At 42.7% G+C, this 13,131-nt stretch overlaps 1 protein-coding gene across 8 annotated transcripts in view; it reads left to right on the forward strand.

The window, feature by feature from the left end:
- The window catches only part of PPP1R12B (protein phosphatase 1 regulatory subunit 12B), a 125,616-nt gene that overhangs the window by 26,871 nt on the left and 85,614 nt on the right, over positions 1-13,131 (forward strand). For 7 of the 8 annotated variants that reach the window (XM_075776198.1, XM_075776197.1, XM_075776203.1 and 4 more), the window contains exons 2-4: positions 6,308-6,438; positions 8,536-8,654; positions 12,074-12,233. In XM_075776198.1, coding sequence (XP_075632313.1) covers positions 6,308-6,438; positions 8,536-8,654; positions 12,074-12,233 — 410 coding nt within the window. The remainder of the gene's footprint in view (positions 1-6,307; positions 6,439-8,535; positions 8,655-12,073; positions 12,234-13,131) is intronic. The other variant, XM_075776205.1, reaches the window with a different exon arrangement.

Genomic DNA, 13,131 nt, shown 5'->3' on the forward strand with positions numbered 1-13,131 from the left:
TGTTCTGTATGCTCTGAGGAAGGAGCAAACACTAACAATACTATTATAATAATGAGGTTTCATTCAAGATAAAGATCAGATTTTGTCTGGTGGTTGAACAAGCCTTGCCAGACGAGCAGAGTTGTTCTGTAACGTTTCCTGGTGTCCCCTGTTTCGTTATTGTAATGTAAACTTTGTGCTTGAAAGAAGAATGCCTTGGCAATAGCTGTTGGCAAAAAAAAATATGCAGCGAGTGTCCCTGGCTGTAAAGGGCTACACCTGTTATCTAACAGGGGGAAGCTAATATGCCGTATCTGCAGATTTTAGAAACTGAGCGCTTCCTCCCTATGGAAAAACTGCTAAATGCTGGTCCCCTGCCAGGAGCTGAAGGAACACCATGAGCTGTGGATGGAGACTTCCCCAGCAATGCCCGGGATTTAAACTGTACGAGCCAACTTTCTTTGAGCGGTTAGCGGGTAATTCTGGGCACTGGATGCAGTTTGCATCGAAGACTGCTAAAACTGTAATACATTAGTGCCGTTCCAGAAGTGCTTGGAGCTAACTAACTGCCAAGAAAAATACAAGGATGGCAAGAGATTAGCCTGCCGAAGATCTCCGATTAGAGGGAAAGATGGTCACTGCGCACTCCCACCCCATCGCCTTGAAAGTTGTATTATATCTTTGACAGAGAAAGAAGATAAAGAAGGAATTAAAAATGTAGAGACAAAGATATTGTGCTCTGTAGTTAACCTTGCTCTTACTCTTCTGTGTGCGTAACCAGGCAGCTGAGGGTTAGCAGTACCTAAAATTGAAAGAATTAAGCCTATCAGCATATGTATTTTTCTTTACGCAACGCAAATTTCAAGGGCAATTTAGGGGAAGGAGCGTTTCCTCACGTTAAATAACTACCTGCCAAAAAGGCAACGTTACTTCTCACCCACCTTTTTTTGACTTTCCTTCCCCCCTTTGGGGGTTGGAGGGGCAGGTCTCTGCTTTGTCATATTGCCGTCCAATGTTGGCATTCTTACAATGTTCCCAAGGAACACTGCATCAAATAAAAGAGGAGAACTTTGCATAGCGATAGATCCTCTCAGGTTACTAAACTTATCCACTCTCCTAAATTTAAGGGTGGAGGATTAATAGTACTTAAAGAAGGACACATCTACCCCTTTTACTTCCTCTGTCCTCCTCTTCCTCCAGTAACCTCAGGTAACCCATTTTGCTTAGTTGTGGTTTGCAGTGATTAATTTTGGCAGACGTGCACAATAAAACATACAGCAGAGCTTTTCTGGAGGGGTAGTGGCAGTCAGGGTGCTCAACAGTTTTAGGTGGGCAATTGTGTGCCCAGAGCACTTCTATACAGTGAGAATTTCTGTTCTTTAATTTAGAGCTTGGTAAAAATGCTATAAATATATGTGAAACTACATATGAAACATTCATATATGGAGCTATGAATACCATAAATGTGTGTGCAAATATGAATTCTGTGACAACATATAAGTGTTCATCAGTTGATACTTTAAATGTATACACAGAAATGCATTGCATCTTCTAAAAGCTGCCATTGATTCTGTCATAACTCTTATAGATGTTTTTAAAGTTTGGAAGGTCTTTAGAAATTCCTAGTTTTATTCATTTTCCTAATTGTTTGCCTCATAATTATCGTTCCAAGATGTGCTAAATATGCCATAGCATGGACAGGGATTGTTCAGTGCCGCTATTTGGGGAATGCCGTTTTCTGAAACTCCTGCTCCACCTCACTTGCTAAAATCTTGGCCAATGTGATTAGTATTACGTAATATTACAAAAATGCAAAAAAATTCTTGCATTTCGATATTTGAGAGGGGCAAGAAGTCATACCTGCTACCGTTAACGCAGCCTCAAGTCATTTAAAAAACTGTTTGTGTTACTCAGCTCTGCTCATTTCTATTCTTATGTGTCACTAACTAATACTAAAATAAATATTTGCCAAGCAGTGTCACATTGCTTGACCACATACCTTGAACAGCAGTTTTTCAAGATACGTAGCTGCAGAAGGGTGGAGTGAGGGTTATTTTTCTTAGATATTAAGGAATACATTGCTGCTCCATTAAGGACTTAGTACACCTTTGTGCTTGACTTTATCTTCATGGCAAATGCAAACAGCAGGCATGAAATGCGTTACGGTTCCCTTGGGGAAGCGAGCGAATGCCTGCTGTTGTCAGCACCCATGGAGCTTTGTCACTTTGTCATCGTTTTATCTCTTCAGAAGCCAGGCGAGTCAAATTACTGCAGATTTCTCTGGAGGAACAGGTGGGGTTTGATCCCATTATCCCTCCTGTTTCTAGCATGCATTCCATAGGAACCACACGAGACGAGGACCAACAGAACGACAAGGCCAATAACAGGCAGAAATTTAAAAGAAGGAGTGGGGGGGCTCTGTTATGCATCTAAATAGATATTTAATTTTAGAGTCCAGTATATCCAGTGGCTTGAGCAAGAACGGGTCTGTTTTCTTGGCCGATTCCCAGTATGTGCAGATGTAGTGGGTGTACTTGGGTGGTTTAAATGATAAACAATGTCAATATAATTCTCTATCAAATACATACAAAGCTCACAGCATAGAGACATTCTTGAGTCTAAATTTAGATTTACACTCAAAGTGCAAGTAATAAACAAATACAGTAAGTGTGCACAGGCATGAAATGTCTACCTCGCTGCTTTGTCAGAGCCACACTGATAAAATTCTTCTTTGAGGCTATAATTCTTTAGTCAGCCAGAAGTGATTGTGCTCACAAGAAACCACTGAGTGGGCAAACTTGTCTTGGCTATTCTCAGAGCAATATGCTTTTGGATGAAGTCAGTTTTATTTAAGAAGTGGTATGTAATGGTTGTGTTCCCAGGTCAAAATGTAAAGAACTTGTCAATTAGATTGTAAGTGTAATTTATTTGAGATGTGTTGGGGGAAAACTTGAAGTATATCACAATAAATAAATACGGGTGGCAAAAAAAATACATATTAGCACTGAATTTTGCAGGCTCAGACTCAAACTCCCAAGAAATTGCTCCTTGAACTGAAAAGGGATTATGATGTTCCTCTGTGTATCCATGTCCACCTCTGTATTCCTACTGCATTTTAATGCATTGTTATGGATGTACGCCTCTAACAGATTTGTTTGCATAATTTGTAGGATTATGGAGCTCAGGAGTGTATCCCTTCTAGAATATGTCTCAAAATTAATCACGTGCATATTGGGCGCACGTTAGTTCTCCTGTATGAATATTTGGCTTGTGTTTGTGCTCTCATCACCTGCTGAGACTTAGAGGCTACATCTGTACTACTGCAGCAGGAGGCATTACTTGCAAGAAAAATCCCGATTAAATAGTAAGAAAAATCCCCCACCGAGAGGATGGTGAAGCACTGGGACAGGGGCCCAGACCAGCCCTGGGGTCTCCATCCTTGCAGACAGTAAAACCGGGCTGGAGCAGGCCCTGAGCAACCTGATCTAACATCAGATTTAGCCCTGCTTTGAGAAGGGTTTTGGACCAGACGATTTAAATAAAGGAGGACCAAGGAACAAACCTTGCTCCTGAGGCTGGTGGTAGAACCTGGTTTGGACCTGGTTTGCATCCACATTGCTGAGACCTAACCTTGTCTTACCCCATCGTGCTTGGACCTGGGGCTCCTCTGACCTCAGTGTGATGCTCTTTAGTCCCCAATGTTTTTTTGTTGTCTTTTTCCCAGTTCTACTGCCTGCAATGATCTAAGGGAAGTCCTGCAGAGCTGGGTTTACAGGATGAAGCTGCTTCATGCCTGAGGGTGGGAGAGTGTTGATGGACTGAGCAGGGTGGACGGAGCCAACCCGGGAGCAGTCTCATCCATTTGGAAGTAAACTGAAGTAAACTTTTTCTAGAATTATGCTTGTGCTTTTCTGGCAAAAATTAAGGTAAAGCAGCCTAAAACAGGGCCAGGAAACATGCTAGCCTTTCAGCACAGGCTCAGTCCAGCTTTGGGTGCTTGAGTCTGCTCCTGGGGCATCCGTTCCTAGTGCCGGAGGTGTACCCTGTGTCTTCTCATGTTTGCCAATTAACTGTACGTGGACTTAGTTTTCTGGAGTGTGCTTCCTTAGAGGCAAGAGATTTAAAAGCTAGTCTTGCATGGCTGCTTGTGAGCCAGGCAAACGTAGGAGTAACATGTTTGTGGGGTAAAAGGCTAGTTTGGGATTTGCACTTGCAGTAGAAATAACAAGAGCTGGATGCACGACTACAAGCACAACCACAGGCTGGGTGGAGAATGGATTGAAAGCAGCCCTGAGGAGAAGGACTTGGGGGTATTGATTGATGAAAAGCTCGACATGAGCCAGCAGTGTGCGCTTGCTGCCCAGAAAGCCAACCGTGTCCTGGGCTGCATCCCCAGCAGCGTGACCAGCAGGTCAAGGGAGGGGATTCTGCCCCTCTGCTCCGCTCTGGTGAGACCCCCCTGCCGTGCTGCGTCCAGCTCGGGGGTCCCCAGGACAAGAAGGACACGGAGCTGTTGGAGAGAGTCCAGAGGAGGCCACAGAGATGATCCGAGGGCTGGAGCACCTCTGCTATGGAGACAGGCTGAGAGAGTTGGGCTTGTTCAGCCTGGAGAAGAGAAGGCTGCGGGGAGACCTTAGAGCCCCTTCCAGTCCCTAAAGGGGCTCCAGGAAAGCTGGAGAGGGGCTGGTGACAAGGGCAGGGAGTGACAGGCCAAGGGGGAGTGGGTTTAAACTAAAAGAGGGGAGATTTAGACTAGATGTGAGGCAGAAATCCTTCCCTGTGAGGGTGCTGAGGCCCTGGCACAGGTTGCCCAGAGAAGCTGTGGCTGCCCCTGGATCCCTGGCAGTGTTCAAGGCCAGGCTGGATGGGGCTTTGGGCAACCTGGGCTAGTGGAGGGTGTCCCTGCCCATGGCAGGGGTGGGACTGGATGGGCTGGGAGGTCCCTTCCAACCCAAACCATTCTATGATTCGATGATTCTCTCTCCTGGTGCAGCGCATGCCTCTCCTTTGAAATAAGCAATGCAGCATAGATTGAACGTGTTAGATAATACAGAATTGTCTCTTTTGGGGGAGTGTTGGTTAGAGACAATTTCCTCATTTTTCATTACTTGCTAAGATAGGAATGGATAGTCAGGGTTGCCCATGTTAGAGGAACGATCATCTGGAAGTCACCTGACTGCCGTAACTGGTAGATGTGCCCACATCAAGCTATGCAAAAGGATCAAGTGCTGAGATTTTGGAGGAAGTTCGACCAAACTGATTCCCTCTCTAGCAACGAGGAACGAGGTTTCTGCCTGTGGATGGACACAGCAAAGGCCTGTCCTTTCGCCTCCTGGTCATGCTTCGTGCTTCTCAGCTGAGGCGCATGCGTTTGGATGTATGTATTAAATTGCCAGCTCATCCTTAAATAGCAGCCTCCAGTGAACTGTAAATGCAACACAGAACGTGCTGTAGCCAGGAATTTGAGGAAGGAGGAATTCCACCCAACAGAACTGCTGAGACTTGAAAATCTAGCTAGGTTTTCTTCTGGCAACTTCAAAGCTAGCAGGTCTCTGTGAGTGCAGGCTCTGGAATTAATACAGCACCTAAGGGTTGTTGTTCTCTTCAATAGCTCACGGGGTCTGCAGAGCTAACAGGGAAAGTTGTACTTTGTTAGACTCCGGAAAATGAATAGACGCTGCTGAATAAAGAAGTTACTTTTCTCAAATTCTGCTTTTGCTGTGGTTACATCTGTAAAGGGCAACATCCAATGTAGGGATGTTCTGCTTTAGTCAGGTTTCTCCAGCTCATGCTTTCCCTGCTCATCCCTACCACTAGTGAGATCTCATTTCGTTCATTGTTGTGATGTTATTTCATTGACATTTTGAGGGAACAATGTAATCTAAATACATACATAGCTTGCCTTGCTTGGAGGAATTTGATGCCGTACTTAAAACTAATACAGATATATCATTTTACAGCACGTCCTCGCTCCGGGGAGATAACAGTGTGGGCGAGAGGAAGGAAACAGATCAATTGGTGAGAAGTAAAGCTTGAGCAAATTTAGAGGTTGTCCACCTGGGGACTCGCTGAGTTACAATTAAATTTTTGAAAGTCCTGAAATTAATTTATTTTAGTTCACAAATTCGTGCTACCTTAAGTTTTAAGGTGTGCTAGCTCGCAGTGTGGGAAATTCAGCCCAGCAATTACCTGCTACCAATAAACTGCAAATGGATGTTGTACACTTGATTTGACACCAACACCTTTTTTTTTTTCTTCCCCCCCCCCCTTCCTTTTCTCCTCAATCCTTCCCTCCCCTGGATGTCCCACCCCTCCCCTTCTCCCTCAGGCCTGTATAGATGAGAACCTGGATATGGTGAAGTTCCTTGTAGAAAATGGAGCCAATGTGAACCAGCAAGATAACGAGGGCTGGACCCCTCTTCATGCAGTGGCATCGTGTGGCTATCTGAACATAGCAGAGTGAGTGAGTTTCAGTCTGTTCTGGGTATTTGTAACACTTTCCATGGCTTCCTCTGTGGAGCAGGTACACGGGTGATTGATGCTCTGAGACTTACACAACGTCTTGGGAAGCAATGCTGAAAATAGATGCATTTCTCCTGTTACTGAATTCTTAATTTGTGAGGATTAAGGTGGAGCCTGCAACTGGTTGGCTTTTGTTGATCCCATTACAGTGACTTAACGATTCATTAGATACTTTAGCTAAAACGCCAAGCCAAAGGGAAACACGGTGGCTGACGGGCAGGCACACTGATCCAGACGTGTAGCGAAGCACAGCTTTGCTCCTGCCTGTCTTTGCTGTGCACTTCCGTCAGCAGGGAGCCCAGGTAGAATTCTAAGTGTTACCTAGGAACGATTTGGGATTTTTTTCCCCTCTAACGGGAAAGAATTCTGTCTCTCTACAAAATGTATGAGTGTAGTTACAAGCATATATTTATTCTGGCGTAAACCCCAAATAGTAGATATGTGGCATGCTATTCAAAGGGGGACTGCGTCACTGCTAACCCTTGTTCTGAGGCTTTGCAAAGTGACTACGTTTTCTTACCATAGACAGGCCTATGTAAACAGTACTGCACTTGCGTGGAGACTTTCGAGAGAGAAATGCAACGTTCTGGGCTCCACAGTCATCAATATGCCAACAGCATCATTTCTTTTTCTTCAAATTTGGGTCTTATGTTTCTGTTTCTTGTGTGCTGTCTGACAAAAGATGGAGAACTAGATAAAAGTAACTGCTTGTTATTTAACCCACTTACAACTGGAGCATTATCTTCTTTTATTTTTTTGTTTTGTTGACAACACAAGATACTGGGCTCAGTTTGGACATAACCAGATGAAATTCCGTAGCCTGCCGTAGAGTAGATAACCTAGTGAGTACAAACATAAAATACATATGAAACAAGAGACAGTAAATATAGCAGAGTTTTGTCCAGTAGATATTTAAAGCAAAGCAGTAACCTGCTGTAAGTGACTTCCAACAAAGATTTGACTCTTCTTGGCACGGTTTCTGATTCCAGGGTTTGAAATAACATTCTGCATCTGATCTGAGCGTTCATTATCCTCACAAAGGACTAATAGTCTGTTTGTCCCAGAGAAGATACTGATACCAGACTACTTGTTGTGCACCAACAAGTAGCTCTGAGAGTTTGAGAGTTGCTCAAATATATGACCTGGAGTGCTAGAATAACTGGAACTGAAGAATAGGCAAACGTAAATGGTAGTTTCCTAGCTGAAATATTTTTTTCTGAGATAAAGGCTGCATTATAGGTTATAAGAATAAGGGAAAACAATAGTATTTCTCAAGATAGTCCTCTACAATATATTCTACAAAAAAAAAAAAAATCTTCTGTGGCTTATTTATTTCTGTGTCTTGTACTCCTCCTGGAACAATTATTAGCTCTTTGGATGATCCTTTATCAGTTTTTTTCGTCTTCCCAAATACTAGTTCTTCAAATGAAAGATATTATTATTCCTTACCAATTGTACCCTGCTTATATATTTAGTCCACTACAGCTACCAAGAAGTTACCAAAATTTAAATACTGATAACTATTTCTCAAAAGCATTGAAAATAAATTTTAAAACTAAGCAACCTCACCCTCCTAGATTGGTGTGTTTAAACACATGCTACTTTTACTTCCCAGAATTTTACTGGTTACAGGATGTACAAGCCAAAGAAGACATTAATTCTTTTTAAATGAACTTTTGGTGTAGTTGTAAAAAGACAAAAAATCAATGATGGCTTGGCTTATGTTGTTGTTGTTACTATTTTATTATTATTTCATTTTTTTTTTAAAAAAAGCATAATGAATCAGATTAGTGCAAGAACTCGGGGTATTTGAATAACTATAGAGACACAAAACCTATGAGCCACTGGCTGGGGACCTTGCATTTAACAATGAACTTTTTAGTCTAGAAATTTGATAAGAATAAGGCACTCATTTGTTAATTGAACTTCAATGAGAAAGCCATATATTTTGTTCTGCTACTTGATTTACTGTAGAAGTTGTACTGAAGCCTGCATACGAGGTCTAATATGTTGGTTTGGGTCTCATTCATGTAGGTACTTAATTAGTCATGGAGCCAACGTGGCTGCTGTGAACAGTGAAGGTGAAGTCCCGTCTGACATCGCAGAGGAAGCAGCCATGAAGGACCTGCTTCTGGAGCAAGTAAAGAAACAAGGTAAATCAGTAGCGGGATTGAATATGTGAGAGTTGGACCTCTAAGAGTTTCTGTAAGAAAATTCTGTTGGCTTACTGTCTGTAGGCGAAGAGATCTGAAATCTGGCCCAAGAGGCAGCAGACAAATTTTGTCTTGGTAGCAGAACAGTGGAAGAGATGCAGAAAGTTTGTGGTGTGCAGTCTCTGTCCTTAGGATTCTTCAAAGCAAGGCACCACAGTACTGAAATCCAATTCATTAGATCTGTTTGCTTTTAAAGTGAGATTTAATTCTGATCTCTGGTATCAATCAAAGGCCTTGTTTCGCTAAGACTTGATAATACAGAGGTGAGATTTACAGCCCTGCCAAGAGCAGGGACCAGGAAGTGAGTTTGCCTGGCCTGAGGTGACCTGCTTTATCCCAGTCCTTCCCGAGACTTCTCCTGCAGCCCATCTGCTCTGCCATTTCCTCTTTCTCATCAGGTACGCCTGGCTGAGGGGCTGCTCTCTGTCCTCTCCCTGCAAAAACATCACTGGTAGAAGAACATCTTGGACAGTGAAACTTGTGTTATAATTAAGAAATGCTTCACCAGTGTAAAATTTTCTTCATACTCATGAAATTCATCTGTGAGTGGTTAGGTGTCTGCATGAGACATTTAAATCCTATCTATGAAGCTCATCAAGAGTGTTTGTGAAAGATGCATTTATCTCGACTATGTGGGTAGTGATGAGCTGAGATAAATTGAGCTGATACAAACCAAACTATCCACCCTGGAGATATACGGACTTCTTACTTAGCCTTGAGAAGAAGATTGATGGGGGGATCTAATTGCCGTCCTCCACTGCCTTGAGGGAGGCTATAGAAGCTATGGAGACTCTTCTCAGGGCTGCAGTGTGACAGGATGAGAGAAAAAAGTCGTAGGTTTGAACAAGGGGCATTCTAACTGCATATAAATATATATGGAAAAAATGTTTCCCAGGGAAGTGGTACAGTGTTGGAACAGGGACCCCAGGAATTTGTGGAATCTCCACCATTGGAGGTAGTCAAAACTCAGCTGCATTCAGCTCTGAGCAATTTGATCTGGGTTTGAAGTTACCCTCCTTTGAGTAGGGATTTGGGCTAAAGACCCCCCAAAGATTCTTTCCAGTCTAGATTATTTTATGACTGCAGGTTGGTGTTGGGGTTGTTTCCACGCTGGATTGAATCCAGTCCTCTCTAACAGATGTCTTCTGCTTGGCACATGGTGGTTACTTGATTTTTGAAGCTATTTTCAGGTATAGTTAGGAAGAGATCAGTCCCTTGCTACTTCGTCAACCCTGTTACTGTTCCACTGGCAAGTTTGTAGCTGTCCATCTGAGAGCTAGTTGTTATTTGTGTTAGTGTTCCTCTTGGAAAACTGATGCGGGATCATGTTCCTTCTGGTAGACAGAAACTTTTCATTTTCTAGTCTAGTGGTACTTGTGAGAAAGTTATTCTTATTTTGTTCCCCTTTTTCCTCCACTTTGAAATAAGCTTAAATAGCCCTTCTCCCTTACACTTAGTCTGCTCACATATTTAAAAAGAAGAATTGTGTCTATGGTCAGCGCTTGTGTTACTGGCCTGTCCAAGCCATGCCTGTCTCCTCTCTGCAGTCAGGCTTCCTTGGATGCCCAGACAGACAGAGATCCTTTCTTTACATCAGTGTAACTTGTCTCTCTTTAAAGTGGGTATCGAGAACTGTACATGGTCGTAACACGGTTGAAACCTTACAGGACGTTAAGGCAGTAATTCTGCTTCGGCTGCAGATATTTTGCCTGATGCTTCTTGTTTGGCTTTTTCATGCTTCACCGCGTTAGCGGTATCCTGCTAAGATGCCCTGAAACAACCATCTGTCTCCACCGAGAAGCTTCCCATTGACACAGTTTAAAAAGATCATAACTGCTGGAGTAAATGTGGTGTAAGCTTTAAATAAGTGTCCATCCAGCTCGGTAGCCTGTCTTCAAGGGTAGCTGTAAGCAGATGCCTGCTGCAAACTATTCTAACAGGACAAGCACGTGTGATTCCCCTCCCAAACATTTTCCTAGCCTCCAGCTGCTGTGCCTCAAGGAATTCCTCAGCCAGATGGGCTTTCTGTGTACTTGTGAATCCCCTGTGGCTTTCTCTTTCATGAACTTGTGGGGTCCTTCTTGGGACCTCCTGCCATGTATAGTATTATGTTTAATAACTACAGATTTCTCTAATCCTTGTTCTGAAGCCAGTTGTACTTCTAATCTTTGCAACATCCTGTGGTAGTGAGTTTCACAGTTCAGACTCTGAGTTGATAAGTGTTTTCTTTTGTTCTGTTTTAAACCTAATGCTCAATAATTTAATTGGGAGTCATGTCGGTTTTATACTGAAAGAACTAACCCATAGGGACAGTTGCTTTTCAACACCCTTCTTGATTTACGAGATTTGTCATCTTCTCCTTCATATTTTTTCCAGAGTCAGCGAGCTGGAGTCTGATTAATCTTGTATGGAGCTGCGTTGTACTTCTGATTGATATATCATCCTTACACGACCTCGTTATCATGAAAACTCCACTTACGAAAACCAGTCTAGGACAGTTTTGCCTCTTGTTGGTTTAGTGACAATTGACACAGCCCATCAGCCAGACCCTCCTGGCCTCTCCACGTTGTAGCAGTTGTTTCCCAGGGTGGGAAACTTGTCCCTCTTGTTATCACAAAGGCCCGTAATCTGTGTCTCTGTTATACCAGATGTGTGTATTGATGAACTTATTTGATCTGACTTCATCTAAAGCAGATCTCTTAAACCATCAGAGTAGATTTTTTTTGACCTTCTATCCCCAAAATGATTTAGAATTGTGTTTTGTCAGAATCTGGTGGTTTGCTGCTCAGTGGAACTAAAATACTTCTTTCCGCGTGCCTGGCACGAGTGGCTCTGGTGCAGGACAGATGTCTGGATGTGCAGCTTGCAGGTGGTACTGAAGTTTGAGGGAGCATACAGTTGGGGTCGTGCTGCTCTTGCAGGAGACGTCTTAGGATCATCCCTTCAGATCTTCACTGTAGATTATACTCTCACTATAGTTTAATTCAGTTTGTAAAGCTGTTGTTCATGACTTTATTTCAATCTAGGACACTGCATATTTAGAATGCAATCCTTCCACCCAGAGCTCACAGTTGAGATAGTCGTTAGCCAGGCTGGTTTGCACCCAGTGGCTCAACTTTCAGATTTTTGAAGTCAGACAGCCAAAAACTTTGCAATTTATAAGTCTCTGTCAATGATGCAGGAGTTCTCCCAACTCCTAGAAGATACTTTTGCTGATTCTTTTTTTTTTTTTTTTTTTTTTTGTGGAAGTTTACAAATAGTTTACTAATATTGTATAGCAAATGAAACATAGGGTAAGTTTAACAAGTATGTGAGAGCTTTAGCTTGATAATATCTTCTTCTGTGCTTCACCCTCTCAGGTGTAGACCTAGACCTGGCAAGAAAAGAAGAGGAGCAGCAAATGCTACAAGATGCCCGACAGTGGCTGAACAGCGGGAGAATTGAAGATATAAAGCAGCCTCGAACAGGTGCCACGGCTCTTCATGTTGCTGCGGCAAAGGGCTATTCTGAAGTCATGAGGTAGGAGCTCCTTCCCAGGGCTGGTGCGTTGAATTAAGGCTGGTTTTGGTAAGGAACACAGCTAGCTTTATAGTTCAGAGAAATTTGTTTCATACTGTGACTTTCAGGCTGTTATTTCTCAAAAATCTCTGTAGATTTATGTGCTCAACCATAGCGGTTCACCTAGAAATACATAGAGACCGGAAGATTCCCTTTCATACCTCTAGGCCTTTAAAGTGACAAAAGCTTTTCAGAGAGTGAGACATAAATTAGAAGGTTTAATTTTCACTATTAGAGTAATAATTTTAGGACTAGCAAGTTAAACACCATTGGGGGGTACAAGTATAATTTCAGCCTACAAAGTGACAATAGTAGCTGCATGACAATCACAAACACTCCAACATTTTACATGACCAGTCTAGTGGAAAAATGCAGCATCCACCCCTCTCTCACTGTCCCTTGCTCCTTCACGCTCCTGCAGCCATCAGCAGTGACAGACGGATTCCAGCATGTTCTGCTCTTACTGCTCTGGCACTAACAAGCTTATTATGAAGATAAACTTGCCCAGTGTAGGGTTTCCTGGCAATAAAGCATTAATATTTTTACAGGTAAGGTCAAATTAAGGTTTCTAACAATAAAGCTTCCTTCTCTACTGTTTATGTGTAGATGGAGCTGCCCATAAACATCAGCAAGGTCACTATTGCCCAGGTTAAAATCCCTTCTGGAAGTCATCATCCATTTTGATCCTAAATGTCATAGTTTTAAGTGGCATGACTTGATGTGTAAGAGCTGTTTCTTATCAAGCTCTAGTAATTTCGTTGTTATCCATGTTTTCGATTTGTATTCATTCAGTAGAATTATAATTGAATTATAAGCTGTCTGTGCCTGTACCGCACCCAAGAACACTGATCTAACACAG

Source organism: Balearica regulorum, chromosome 25 (assembly GCF_011004875.1).
Source record: "Balearica regulorum gibbericeps isolate bBalReg1 chromosome 25, bBalReg1.pri, whole genome shotgun sequence".
In the NCBI taxonomy this organism is placed as follows: Eukaryota; Metazoa; Chordata; class Aves; order Gruiformes; family Gruidae; genus Balearica; species Balearica regulorum.